At 47.3% G+C, this 14,685-nt stretch overlaps 1 protein-coding gene across 1 annotated transcript in view; it reads left to right on the top strand.

Moving 5' to 3' along the window:
- LOC126354365 (juvenile hormone esterase-like) overlaps positions 1–14,685 on the top strand; it is a 103,916-nt gene that overhangs the window by 60,521 nt on the left and 28,710 nt on the right. The window contains exon 4 of the mRNA XM_050003949.1: positions 1,688–1,873. Within this exon, the coding sequence (XP_049859906.1) occupies positions 1,688–1,873 (186 nt within the window). The remainder of the gene's footprint in view (positions 1–1,687; positions 1,874–14,685) is intronic.

Raw genomic sequence — 14,685 nt, 5'->3', positions numbered from 1 at the left:
TACTAGAACAGCTGGAAATTACGATACATAGCGTGGATAATCAGAACACACTGAATGAACAGCTAACTGGTGATACAAATAACGTTTTGAAACATTTCACTGGTTTCTTTTAGTAACTACATTTTTAGCAATTGGCAGGATACCATCATTTCATGAGGTCCTTGGAACATGTATATGTTATCTGTTTGTATAGACATCTCTGTGACTTCCTTGTTTACTTGCGCCTGAGCTCACTTGCGTTTCAGTGTCGTGTTTTGCTACGTGATGTGTGGTATCAACACAAAAGCACGGGTGGTTTACGACGATAGAGGAGAGAGCCATGAGGTTTGATGTTGATCACCATAGGCGACACGATTTTAGAGTTTTTTATATTTTGACGACTATGTGGAAGACACGGCTGCAGCAAGGGAAGCAGCCACGATGTTTTTTAAGTTCATTATCAATTTTATTGTGTCTGGTGCATGTTCTATTTTAGCGAGTTTAAACAGGTTCTTTTACTTTTTATTATTCTGATGATGGCAGCTTGACTTCAGAAACGCGTCAATCTTAGTGTTTTACACTATAAACAAGTAGTTGAACCGATATATTTTTTAACATACGAGGAACCTTTTGCCAATGGCGACTGTTTGTCGCACTGCGCTAAATGGAGACTTTGAAGGTTATGGTGCTACCCCACTATGATTTAGCACGTGTAACTTGCAATTGAATAAGCGATAATTATTTGAACTTCTTCCCTCTCAATAAGTCACAGATAGCGTTCCCACTTCTCTTGATCTGTAAATCAAATAAATATAGCGGTGGATCCGTTATTCTGGATAGATACTTACTAGTTATATACTGTAGTATCTGGAATCGGGGAGCGTAGATGTTATTGCACAATACAACTAACACCATACACAAAATGGCGACATGGTCAATCGACACCTCGCCATTTCTTCCACTTTTTGATTACAATTCTACTAAGAATAAGGGGGAAAACATTCAATTGAAACCCACTACTTGTTGCGTTCCTGGTACGTCATATACCGACCGCTTCATGGATACATACAGCTGGGTTTGCTGAGCTCGTTTTTGAGTCTGTAGTAGCTTTCTGAGAAAGCCTCTGATAAAGTCTCCCGTGGTCGAAGAGGAAACGTTAAGCAGAGAATTATGCCTTGGCCCACGGCCTTATGACCGTAAATCAAGAATTAGCAATATGTTTTCTTGGTTACGTTTTCCAGCTGTGTTCCCCATCAACGAAGATTTTATTTTTATTATCGGTTTAAGAAATGGACATTGTATGATATAAAGTAAAGTAATTCTTTGCCCGTATTTGTGGAAAATTTCACAGTGAATAAAAAGAGCTTTTTGTAACATTGAGCATATTAGCAACTGAAAATTACGTTAAGATATGCTGTAGTTGGTCGTTCTTATCATGAATATAAAAAGCCCGGAGCGCGTATCAACTCAACAGAGGCAGGAACATGTTACTGTATTGTATTATCGCCTTCTGCTAGTTTTGCAGTAATAGTTAACAAACTGTTCGAAAAAAAATACGAATTTGGCACACGCAGACTTTGCGAAGAATATAGGACTGCGGGACATCTATAAATACATGGTTATTTGGCTGTTGTATTTTGAGATGTGATGTAGGTCTATACTGTACCTGAAGTGATGTAAACATTACTGAAATGTTTTATTTGTAAAGGTTTCCTCAGTACTGGAGATGAAGCTGCTCCAGGGAACTTCGGATTGAAGGATCAGGTGGCGGCCCTAAAATGGGTCAAAGAAAACATTGAATCCTTTGGTGGCGATCCCAACAGCGTGACCATATTTGGGAACAGTGCAGGAGCCGCCAGCGTGCATTACCTCATGCTGTCTCCTAAGGCGGAAGGTAAGAAAGAGCAATTTGTTGAACATCGAGAGATTATTGCCAAATGTGTGTTTACAACTGTAACTTCAAGATTCTGTTCAATATACACAGTGATACGGGTACAGACGCATCCATATGTATCATTTGTGCGCAACCCAATCTCTAGAAACTGCAATGAACTGTCACTCCAAGTGTCTGTTCTGAAGTAACTCCTGTGAAGGGACACTTATGGAAGCTGTTCCCCTTATCAGTAGACCTAATTCGTGTCGTTCATACAATCGAACTTGTGATGGTACTCAACACATTGTAACCTCCCTCTTACTAATCGGCCTATCCTGCTTGCGATGTAAAATATGACCGTGGGTCGCGTGTATGCCTAATGGATTTTTTTCTAATTGTATAAGGCTATCTTTCCTAAGGAAGTGATGAAGTGATACCGATAAGTAGGAGGAAAGTGCACAACCCCGAAAGTCTACTAAAAGTAAAAGTAATTGAACCGAACAGGGCTATAATTTGAAAAAAATGAGTTATTTTGTGCATTCACTCACGAACTGCACTGAACAGAAAGGGGTACCACTGATCATGTATCCAAAAGTTACACTAATGAACGAAAAGGAAGTAATTAAAGGTGGCCAGCCCACTAGGGCAATTTAAATCCAAAATACTGTACAAGATTATGGGAAAGAAAAACATGTATTATTAAACACTGACGTGGCAAGTAAAGGTTGTCACCATTTTTGTTTTTTTTTACACTAATTTTGAGTTTGTAATGATAAAGATAACTCAGAAGTCACTCTCAAGTTATGTTTGGCATTAAATTTTGAAAAAGGGCAATGGAGTAATGATTTGAAAATAAGCAATTAAAGTGTATGTTAGTACTGAACTTCGTGACGTGAACTATGACTTTGTGACCTCAGCATGACGTCCTCAAAGAAATTTAGAAAAAAAGCAAGCACTTTTTACTTTTACCGTCACTTATTTTCCAAATTGGATTTCATATTATTGTCTGAACAACTGCCCCTTTTTTACTGACTTGAACAGAATTAAATACTAGAATACGTACCAAACTAAACAGCTATGTGCTCCAAGCTATATGTAAAATAAATAAAACTTTCGCACTCTTAATTTTTACATTGCTTTAGATTTGGATTTTTTCCAGTGATTGATTCTCAGACTTGAAAAATGAGATTGCTTTACTTTAGTCATATACTGAAACCTCTGTTGTACAGCAGTTAATTGAAAGTAGACTGAGGCGAAAATTCTTAAGAGAGAAGTTAGTTTATTAATGAATGACTGTAACTACACAATTTGTTTCTCATGACACTTAGTTAGCATATTAGGAAAGAAAGGAACAAGGATCCTACTTGGTAACAATCTCTGGGGGCAATGAGGACACAATCGCCCTGAGTTCAACTGATTATTATTTAAATAAATCTTATCAATCAAATCACATTCAGTTGTGCTGCTTGGTTAGCCGTTAATACTTTCTACCAATGAACAGTGTTACTTCAGTGCTGTGCATACGACGAAACTCGCAGCCGACGACGAAACTATGTTGCTGAAACTGCTGCTGTTGTTGAAGGCGGTAGCATCTTGTGGGGCCACGGCTAATTACAGGAATGGGCAATCGTAATTAATACAGCCTCTTCCGCCTGTCCACCGTCCGTACTCCTGCTCTAGACATCTGGCCGGCGTGCGTACATGATGTGGCCGAAAATCGTACTCTCTACTGCGAAAGTGTTAACACTACACTTCCGCACACTACTAGCGCTGGAACCTCTCTCTCCCTCTCTCCGCGCGCTCTGCGCAACAACTCCCTACCCAAAGATTTTACAACGCACAAGCATTGCTGTTATCGTTGCTAGTCGATTCAAATAACAACTCCTTTGGCTTTTCTCCAGAGCTTATACGTTTTACAGTGAAACACAGATAAATACAGTGAAACGTCAACAGACTTATACCTAAATGTACACATACAGTGAATCAATGTCCTTACTTGTTAAAAGAAAGCATTTACATTACAAATATTTAAATACAATTCAAAAAAATTTATATATTGGTAGCAGGTGCCATGCATCCTGCGTTTTCGGTGTTACAACATGCCTACGGATATAATTGCGAAGGCTGTTCGGAAAGTGAGGTCCTATCAGACGGAGGGAGTGGAAACTACAGTGAAAAACGGACGAAGCTTAGCACTCGTGTGTTTGACAAAGCCTCTAGCAAGCCCGTCGATCACGTCACGTCGCTCTTTTTAGTTCTGAGTGCGCAGTGAACGCGTAAATATGCCTAGAAAATAGCGGCTCTCGCAAAATTTGGGTGCCTGGTTTCATGCACCCCCACATGCATTTCCTTCTTCGTGACAATTCTCGGCCGCACACTGCAGGGTAATGAAGACACTACTGTAGCCTTTTTGATGAATAGTGTTTGATCACCCACTATACCGCCGGGATGTGTCCCTTCCGATTTATATCTCTCTCATCTGGCTATGAAGAAAACAATTTGGCACAGACAACGAGCTAGAGACCAACATACAAAATTGGTGGAAAGCACAGGCGGCGTTCTTTGACGGGGTTACTGGAAAGTTGGTACAATGACTATGTAGAGAAGTCCCTGGAAAGTGCAGCTAACTGTTGCAAATTTATTTGTGCTTATCGTTTCGCGACAGAACGGACTTTACTTTTTGAATAGCCGTCGTGATTTGTCAGGCGGTGTCGTTAAGTTCAAAGACGATGTGAGGGCGAATGCAGGAACGGCTAGACAGAGAGGGAGGCTAGCCGAAGGTTTCAGGAGACGTCAAATATCTTTGAGAACGGGCAGGTGGGATGAGGCTCGAAGTATGTTGCTGACGGGTTGGCGAGAGGCTCAATCGTTGGTCTGGTGAGTCTTGGCGGCCTTGACCTGGTTCCTCAAAAATGGTTCAAATGGCTCTGAGCACTATGGGACTTAACATCTATGGTCATCAGTCCCCTAGAACTTAGAACTACTTAAACCTAACTAACCTAAGGACAGCTCACAACACCCAGTCATCACGAGGCAGAGAAAATCCCTGACCCCGCCGGGAATCGAACCCGGGAACCCGGACGTGGGAAGCGAGAACGCTACCGCACGACCGCTCCTGGTTCCTCCACAAACTGACTTCACGTCACACTGCATTATATTTAAATTGTTTATCACATTTTATATTAAAACTGCCTCTCAAATTCAAGACATACGCAAAGAGAGTTGGTTCCGCAGCGCATCATACAAAATAAAACTGACAAAACAGAAATTCCGAATATTATCTGGAAGCGGGCGTTGAAATAAATCCAATGAAATAAATCCAATGTGCCGTACCGGGACCCGAACTCGGATTATTCGCTTATAGTGAGCGGTCACCTTAACAACTTCGCCTATTCGAACGTACTTCCCCTTGTATGTACCGGGACCCGAACTCGGATTATTCGCTTATAGTGAGCGGTCACCTTAACAACTTCGCCTATTCGAACGTGCTTCCCCTTGTATCCAAATACTCGTATGCCGCTTACTACAGACGCAGTACCCCCTGTCCCTCATCATCACTGCTCGCACCAACGCCTAATTTCCACAAGAGATCCAACAAAGAGTGCCTGAACACTGAAGGTATATTTATTTGCCGTCAAGGCGCATATATTTGTATGTGTGCTGTCTGTTCTTTCAGAATTGTCCGAAAGACCAGCCACCACACAGATAAACTCATACAAAAAATTAATTACTGCTACAGAACCGCAGTTACAATAAAATATCAAAAACAAAAGTAGCTTACAATGGGGTACTTCTGCTAATTCTCTAGCACAGACAAGCTCGTCTAGTCACTAACAAAAGACACTTACCTACTGCTATATACACTACTGGCCATTAAAATTGCTAAACCAACAAGAAATGCATATGATAAACGGGTATTCACTGGACGAATATATTATACTAAAACTGACATGTGATTACATTTTCACGTAATTTGGGTGTATAGATCCTGAGAAATCAGTACCCAGAACAACCACCTCTGGCTGTGATAGCGGACTAGATACTCCTGGACATTGAGACAAACAGAGCTTCGATGGCGTGTACGGGTACAGTTGCGCATGCAGCTTGAACACGATACCACAGTTCATCAAGAGTAGTGACTGGCGTATTGTGACGAACCAGTTGCTCGGCCACCATTGACCAGAGGTTTTCAAATGGTGAGAGATCTGGAGAATGTGCTGGCCAGGGCACCAGTCGAACATTTTATGTATCCAGAAAGGCCCACACAAGGCCTGGAACATGTGGTCGTGCATTATCCTGCTGAAATGTAAGGTTTCGAAGGGATCGATTGAAGGGTAGAGCCACGAGTCGTAACACATATGAAATGTAACGTCCACTGTTCAAAGTGCCGTCATTGCGAGGTGACCGAGACGTGTAACCAATGGCACCCCATACCATCACCCCGGGAGATACATCAGTATGGCGATGACGAATACACGCTTCCAATGCGCATTCACCGCGATGTCGCCAGACACGGATGCGACCAACATGATGTTGTAAATAGAACCTGGATTCATACAAAAAAATGACGTTGTGCCATTCGTGCACCCAGATTCGTCGTTGAGTACTCCATCGCATGCGTTCCTGTCTGTGATTCAGCGTCAAGGGTAACCGCAGCCATGGTCTCCGATCTGATAGTCCATGCTGCTGCAAACGTCGTCGAACTGTTCGTGCAGATCTTTGTTGTCTTACAAACGTCCTCATCTGTTGCCTCAGGGATCGAAACGTAGCTGCACGATCCGTTACAGCCTTGCGGATAAGATGACTGTCATCTCGACTGCTAGTGATGCGAGGCCGTTGGGATCCAGCACGGCGTTCCGTATTACTCTCCTGGACCTACCGATTCCATATTCTGCTAACAGTCATGGGATCTGGACCAAGGCGAGCAGCAATGTCGCGATACGATAAACCGCAAACGCGATGGGCTACAATCCGACCTTTACCAAAGTCGGAAACGTGATGATACGCATTTCTTCTCCTTAGACAAGGCAACGGCTGTGAACTGCTGTTCGTGTGTGAGAGATCGGTTGGAAACTATCCTCATGTCAGCACATTGTAGGTGACGCCCCCGGTGCCAACATTGTGTGAATGCTCTGAAAAGCTAATTATTTGCATAGCACATATCTAATTCCTGTTGGTTAAATTTCGCGTCTGTAGCACGTCACCTTCGTGGTGTAATTTTTATGGCCAGTAGTGTACATGCTCCACAAGCCATGGTACAGTACAAGGCGGGGGTGCCTTCTACCACTACTACCCTTTTCCTTTCCTTTACTACTCACAAATGAACCGTCTGTACGCCTCAATACGAGAATGCTCCTAACTTTAAACTTACGTTCGCGATAGTAGACTCATTCTGCAGTCACCCGCAAATGACGTTTCCCTAAATATTCTCAATAGTGCCTCCCGAATAGTGTGTCGTCGTCCCTCCAGTGATTCCCATTTTAGTTCCCGTCGACATCGAGGTCTTAAGAGACGCAGCACAAGCTCGCATTGTTTGAAGGCTGGGGAAGGGAATCAGCCGTGCCTTTTCAAAGGAACCATCCCGGCACTGGCCTGGAGCGATTTAGGTAAATCACGAAAGACCTAAATCTGGCTGGTCGGACGCCGATTTGAACCGTCGTCCTCCCATATGCGATTCCTTTGTGCTAACCACTGCGCCACTTGCCTCGATATCTTCCTTTTAGCATACCTGGTTGGGATCCAAAACAGTCCATCAATAGTCACCAAATGGGTACACTAATGTTGTGTACGCACTCTCCGTTACGCAAGAACGGCGGTTTTTAAATGCGCACTGATTTATGTACAGAAGGTTTTCCGTCTTTAGGAACTTTATGATATTCGCATTCATAATATGTTCAATAAAAACTGATGTCAAGGATATTGACCTGTAATTATGTGGACCCGTTCACCTACCCTTCAAATATACGGGAGTCACCTGCGATTTTTTCCTGTACCTTCGGTTGTTGAGCTGTGCGAGAGACTTGCGGTAGGTCCCAATTAAGTAAGGGACAGTGTCACAGCAATCTAACTGTAACACCGAACTGTTACTCCATCCGGACCTGGCGACTCATTTGTTTTCTTCCTGGTGCTTCTCAGTGCCAGGGTTGCCTATTACTATGTCCTCCATTCTGGAGTTCGTGAGGCGGTCAAACGACGGTGTGTTTGTACGATCCTCTTGTGTGAATGATTGCTTAAATGCAAAATATAACATTTCAGCTTATCATTTAATATCTTGTATTGCTACACTAACTGGATAACGACCGGCAGGATAAAGGCCTTCCACCCATTTCGCGACTTTACGTAGGACCGGAATTTTCTCAGGTTCTCTGCAAGATTTCCGCTGTGGTTAGACAGAGCAAGCTGTATGTTTTGCTTACAGACGCGCGACTACTTACTCTTCCTTACCAACATCTACTAAAAGGATTCTCAAACTTTTCGGCCTTATTTGATGGTCCCCTGTTCGGTTTGACCTCCATCTCTCAAAATTTTCCGAAGAGCGTGTCGATTGGGGAAGGGCGCCTTACTTGACACATTGTGTCTATCTTGCGATCAGACCTTTCGCCAGCTTCTACACCGTTGAATTGCAGTCCTGTCCGCTCTCCATCTTTTGGGCATGACTCTGTTTCTGCGTGCAGATTACACCTTGCATTGTGCAATGCCTCTTTCTGCACCGACGGCGACCATGGACCACACGTTACCTAACATCCAGCACGGTAGCCAGTCCGTTGTGGTGGGGCCGCCATGTACCCTGTTGGTTGTAGCCCCCTGACAACACAGGGATCGCTCTACTGATGCCTGCGCCGTTAACTCCCCACGTATGCCAAGGAGTAGATGCCTATCCTCCTGGGGTATCGGGACTCCCGGCAACGGCCATCCTGCCAGGTGGTTCTTGCCGTGGCTGTGTGGCGCCCGTGGGGAGGGACCTTGGTCGGAGTAGGTGGCATCAGGGCGGATGACCCGCAATGAAGCGTGGTACATCGTCTCTCGCTGGTGGCCAGCCGCCAGCAGTCACTAAGCGTTCTCGGGCTCAGTTTAACGCTTAGAAGTACGATCCGAAAACGTTCCTCTCCCTGGCCACACAGTGGGAGGAACTAAGTCTCAGGATGGCAGCAGCAGTTATTCTTAGTTTGTTCGAGAGCTGATGGGGAGTCTTTTCTCTCCACAAAGCCTCAGTTCTTCGTCGAGCATTTAGAGGACAAGTTTGGGGAGGTGGAGGGCTTGTCAAAAATGCGCTCTGGGTGAGTCCTGATACAAACGGCATACTCTGCCCAGTCACGACGGTTACTCGCTTGTGACAAGTTGGGGGATGTTGCCGTTACGATCACACCCCATAAGAGTTTAAATATGGTCCAGGGAGTTATTTACCATAGGGATCTTCTTTTGCAGTCTGATGAAGAGCTGCGCGCCAATTTAGATCGCCGAGGTGTACATTTCGTCCGAAGGAAAATCAGATTGCTACCGGTGCCTTCGTCTTGGCCTTCGAAGGGGATGCGTTACCTGAAAAGGTCAAGGTGATGGTCTACCGATGTGACGTTAAGCCCTATATCCTTCCCCCGATGTAGTGATTTAAGTGCTGGAAGTTCGGCCATATGTCTTCTCGCTGCACTTCCAGCCTCACATGTCGAGATTGCGGCCGCCCATCACGTCCCAATACTCCATGTGCCCCGCCTCCCATCTGTGTCAACTGCGGGGAGCACCATTCACCTTGCTCGCCGGACTGCCGAATTTTCCAGAAAGAGCGTAAAATCATGGAATACAAGACCCTGGACCGACTGACCTATACTGAGGCCAAAAGGAAATACGACCGACTCCATCCTGTGAGAATGACATCTTCTTACGCTTATGCTACAACACCTGTGCCAGCCCCGTCTGTTTCTCAAATTGTGGCCGGATCGATGAGTAGTACAACTCCTCCTGCCCCCTCGCCAGTGGAGGGCTCTACCCACCAGGTTTCTCCTGCGCCACCTACCTCAGGAGCAACACCATCCCACCGATGGGGGACGTCCGTCCACACTTCTAAGCCGGAGAAGTGTCCAATTTCTTCAGCTTCACACGGTCGCAAGGGGTCCCTTGGGTCCCTCCCTTCCCAGGTTTCCGCCAGCGAGAAGGCTGACGACCGATAGTGGCGTAAGTGCCCACAATCAGCTGGTCGCAGGGCTTCACGATCCTCCTCCGTCTTGGAGACTGAATTGGTGAAGCCCTCCCAGCCAGTGCGCCCCAAGGAACGGCGTGAGAAACCCAAGAAGAGCTCTCAGCCCAAAGAACTCGCGGTGGCAGCCATCCCACAGCAACCTTCCAGCTCTGCGTCTGTGGATGAGGTGGAGATTCTGGCATCCGCTGAGAACCTCTATCTCGCCGGTCCCTCAGACGCCATGGAAAACACTATCACAGGTGCTCAATCGGAGGAAGTAGGTGACCCAGCGGCGTAATCTGCCTTCCCAGTCCCGTCACGCCTTTCTCAGCCATGGACAGCACCATCCTCCAATGGAACTGCGGCGGTTTCTTCCACCATCTAGCCGAGCTCCGCCAACTTATCAGCCTTCACCCTTTCGTCTGCATTGCTTTGCAGGAAACTTGATTTCCGGTAATGCGAACCCCCGCCCTCTGTGGCTATCGGGGTTATTATAAGAACCGGGCAGCTTATGAAAGGGTGTCTGTTGGCGTCTGCATATATGTCCTGAACTCTCTTCACAGCGAGTCTGTACCTCTCAAAACGCCTTTAGAGGCTGTCGCTGTTCGGGTGTGGACGCCACAGGCTGTTACCATCTGCAGTCCACTTCCACTGGATGGTGATGTCGCGCAGCATGTCCTGGCTGCTCTGATAGCCCAATTGCCGCCACCTTTCTTGTTACTGGGCGACTTTAACGCCCATAACCATCTGTGGGGTGGGTCAGTGGCAACAGGTCGAGGCGCCATCGTTGAGCATTTATTGGCGCAGCTCGATCTCTCGATATTAAATGATGGTGCATTCACACACTTCAGTGTGGCGCATGGCACATACTCCGCCATTGACCTTTCGATCTGTAGCCCTAGCCTCTTACAGTCTGTCCAATGGAGAGTGCATGACGACCCGTGTGGTAGTGACCACTTTCCGATCTTTCTGTCAGTGCCACAGCGTCAATCTTCTGGGCGCCCTAGCAGATGGGCTCTGAATAAGGCTGACTGGGACTTGTTCTCCTCCTCTGCCGCTATTGAGCCTCTCTCTAACGATGACATTGATGCAGTGGTTCAATAGGTCACCACCGGCATCATTACTGCCGCCGAATCTGCCATTCCCCGTTCTTCTGGGTCCTCTCGGAAGCGGACTGTGCCCTGGTGGTCGCCTGAGATCGCTGAAGCGGTTAAAGCTTGCCAGCGGGGGCTCCAGCGTCACAAGCGACATCCGTCAATTGAACACTTTATCGCCTTCGTGCGCAAGCCCGCCGCATAATCTGCCAACGCAAGCAGGAGTGGTGGGAGCGGTACGTGTCCACCATTGGCCTCCATGTCACTCCATCGCAGGTCTGGGCCAAGATTTGACGCCTCTATGGCTATCGGACCCCTGTCAGCGTCCTAGCGCTCTCACTGAATGGAGCAGTTTGTGCTGACTCCGACGTCATTGCAAACCGCTTGGCAGAGCACTTTGCCCTGAATTCCGCTTCTGCCAACTACCCCTTAGGCTTCCGCTACATTAAAGAGCGGATAGAACGTCGGAGTCTTTCTTTTCGCACCCACCATCCTGAATTGAACAATGTTCCATTCAGTGAGTGGGAATTCCGCAGTGCCCTCGCCGCTTGTCCTGATACCGCTCCTGGGCCAGACAGCATCCACTCTCATATGCTGAAACACCTTTCAGTGGACTGCCAGCGACGCCTTCTCGACCTTTACAACCGCATTTGGGTCGAGGGTGAGTTTTCGTCGCAATGGCGGGAAAGTCTTGTTGTCCCCATTCTGAAACCGGGGAAGAACCCTTTAGAGGCTGACAGCTACCATCCCATTGGTGCGCCGGCGCTTGAATTGGGTACTGGAGTCTAGGGGCCTTCTGGCTCTGTCTCAGCGTGGGTTCCATAAAGGCCACTCCGCCGCCGACAATCTGGTGAGCCTGGAGTCGGCCATCCGTACTGCCTTTGTCCACCGTTAGCATCTGGTCGCTGTCTTTTTCGACATGCGGAAAGCGTATGATACGACATGGCGTCATCACATCCTTTATACTCTTCATGGATGGGGTCTTCGGGGCCCTCTGCCGATCTATATCCGCAATTTTCTGTCGTATCGTACCTTCCGCGTGCACGTCGCGGCCTCGTATAGTTCCTCCCAAGTCCAGGAGAACGGTGTGCCACAGGGTTCTGTTGTAAGTGTCTGTCTGTTTTTAACAGCCATTAACGGGCTTACTGCGGCCGTGGGAAATTCTGTCTCCGCTTCCTTGTATGCTGACGACTTCTGCCTTTACAACCGCTCTATTGGCATTACAGCTGCTGAACGTCAGCTACAGGGCGTAATCCGCAAGGCGCAGTCTTGGGCTGTAGCGCACGATTTTCAGTTTTCGGTAGCCAAGACCTCCGTTATGCATTTCTGCCGGCGACGCACTGTTCACCCGGAGCCGCGGCTGTATCTCGACGGCGAGCTTCTTAAAGTGGTGGAGTCACATAGGTTTATGGGGTGGTTTTTGATGCCCGGTTGACTTGGCTGCCTCATATTGGGCAGCTTAAACGGGCGTGTTGTCGGCATCTAAATGCTCTGCGATGCCTGAGCTACACCAGGTGGGGCGCCGACCGATCTGCTCTCCTACGGCTTTACCAGGCGTTAATCCAGTCCCGTCTGGACTATGGGAGTCTGGATTATGGCTCAGCATCCCCATCTGCGCTGCGGGTGCTGGACCCAATTCTCCACAGCGAGATACGCCTTGCCACTGGTGCCTTCCGGACCAGCCCTGTGGACAGCATACTTGTGGAGGCAGGTGTTCCTCCACTGCGGTTACGACGCCAACAATTACTGCCTGCTTATGCTGCCCATGTTTTTAGCTTGCCCGGGCATCCAAATTATCGTGTCCTGTTCCCGCAGTCAGTCGTCCATCTGCCAGAACGTCGGCCCCGGTCGGGTTGTCCGATCGCCATACGCTTCAAAGAGCTTCTCTATGGGGTTGGGTGTTTCCCTCTTCCACCTCCTTTCTGGGCACCTCTGCGTACACCCCTGTGGTGTGTGCCTCGCCCTTGCCTTCGGCTCGACTTGGCACAGGGCCCGAAGGACTCAGTCCCTCTGGAGGCCTTCCGAATCCGCTTTTATTCCATCCTGGCCACGTATCAGGGCTCTGGCATTCTCTACACCGACGGTTCGATGGTTGCTGGTCGTGTCGGTTATGCACTACCTCTAGGGGACCATTCTGAACAACGTTCGTTGCCGGCTGGCTGCAGTGTTTACACTGCTGAGATGGTCGCCATCTTTAGTGGCCTAGAGTATATCTGCTCCTGCTCAGGTGAGTCCTTCGCTATCGGTAGCGATTCCCTGAGCGGTTTACGAGCTCTCGACCAGTGTTTCCCACGTTCTCGTCTGGTGATGGCTATCCAGGAGTCCCTGCATACTCTTGCCCGTTGCGGCAGATCTGTGGTCTTTGTTTGGACCCCGGGCCATGTTAAGATACCCGGAAATGAAACTGTTGACCGCCTGGCGAAAGAGGCCACCAGTGCACCATCTCTGGAGATTGGCCTCCCGGCGACTGATTTGCGGGCACTATTACGCTGCAAAGCTTTCGATTTATGGGACACTGATTGGCGCAACCTGCCCGTGGCTAACAAACTCCGCCGTATCAAGGAGACGACTACTGTGTGGCGGTCATCCATGCGCGCCAACCGCAGGGACTCAGTCGTCCTTTGTCGGCTCAGCATTGGCCACACCCGACTATTATTTTTATTTTTTTTTTGTCATCAGTCTACTGACTGGTTTGATGCTGCCTGCCACTAATTCCTTTCCTGTGCTAACCTCTTCATCTCAGAGTAGCACTTGCAACCTACATCCTCAATTATTTGCTTGACGTATTCCAATCTCGGTCTTCCTCTGCAGTTTTTGCCCTCTACAGCTCCCTCTAGTACCATGGAAGTCATTCCCTCATGTCTTAGCAGGTGTCCTATCATCCTGTCCCTTTCCTCTCCGATTCTGCGTAGAACCTCCTCATTCCTTGCCTTATCAGTCCACCTAGTCTATAGCACCACATCTCAAATGCTTCGATTCTCTTCTGTTACGGTTTTCCCACAGTCCATGTTTCACTACCATACAATGCTGTACTCCAGACGTACATCCTCAGAAATTTCTTCCTCAAATTAAGGTCGGTATTTGATATTAGTAGACTTCTCTTGGCCAGATATGCCTTTTTTGCCATAGCGAGTCTGCTTTTGATGTCCTCCTTGCTCCGTCCGTCATTGGTTATTTTACTGCATAGGTAGCAGAATTCCTTAACTTCATTGATTTCGTGACCATCAATCCTAATGTTAAGTTTCTCGCTGTTCTCATTTCTAGTACTTCTCATTACCTTCGTCTTTCTCCGATTTACTCTCAAACCACACTGTGTGCTCATTAGACTGTTCATTCCGTTCAGCAGTTCATTTAATTCTTCTTCACTTTCACTCAGGATAGCAATGTCATCAGCGAATCGTATCATTGATATCCTTTCACCTTGTATTTTAATTCCACTCCTGAACCTTTCTTTTATTTCCATCATTGCTTCCTCGATGTACAGATTGAAGAGTAGGGGCGAGAGGCTACAGCCTTGTCTTACACCCTTCTTAATACGAGCAGTTCGTTCTTGATCGTCCACTCTTATT

The sequence above is a fragment of the Schistocerca gregaria genome, chromosome 3, assembly GCF_023897955.1.
Source record: "Schistocerca gregaria isolate iqSchGreg1 chromosome 3, iqSchGreg1.2, whole genome shotgun sequence".
NCBI classification, from domain to species: Eukaryota; Metazoa; Arthropoda; class Insecta; order Orthoptera; family Acrididae; genus Schistocerca; species Schistocerca gregaria.
This window is presented reverse-complemented; position numbering and strand designations above follow the sequence as displayed.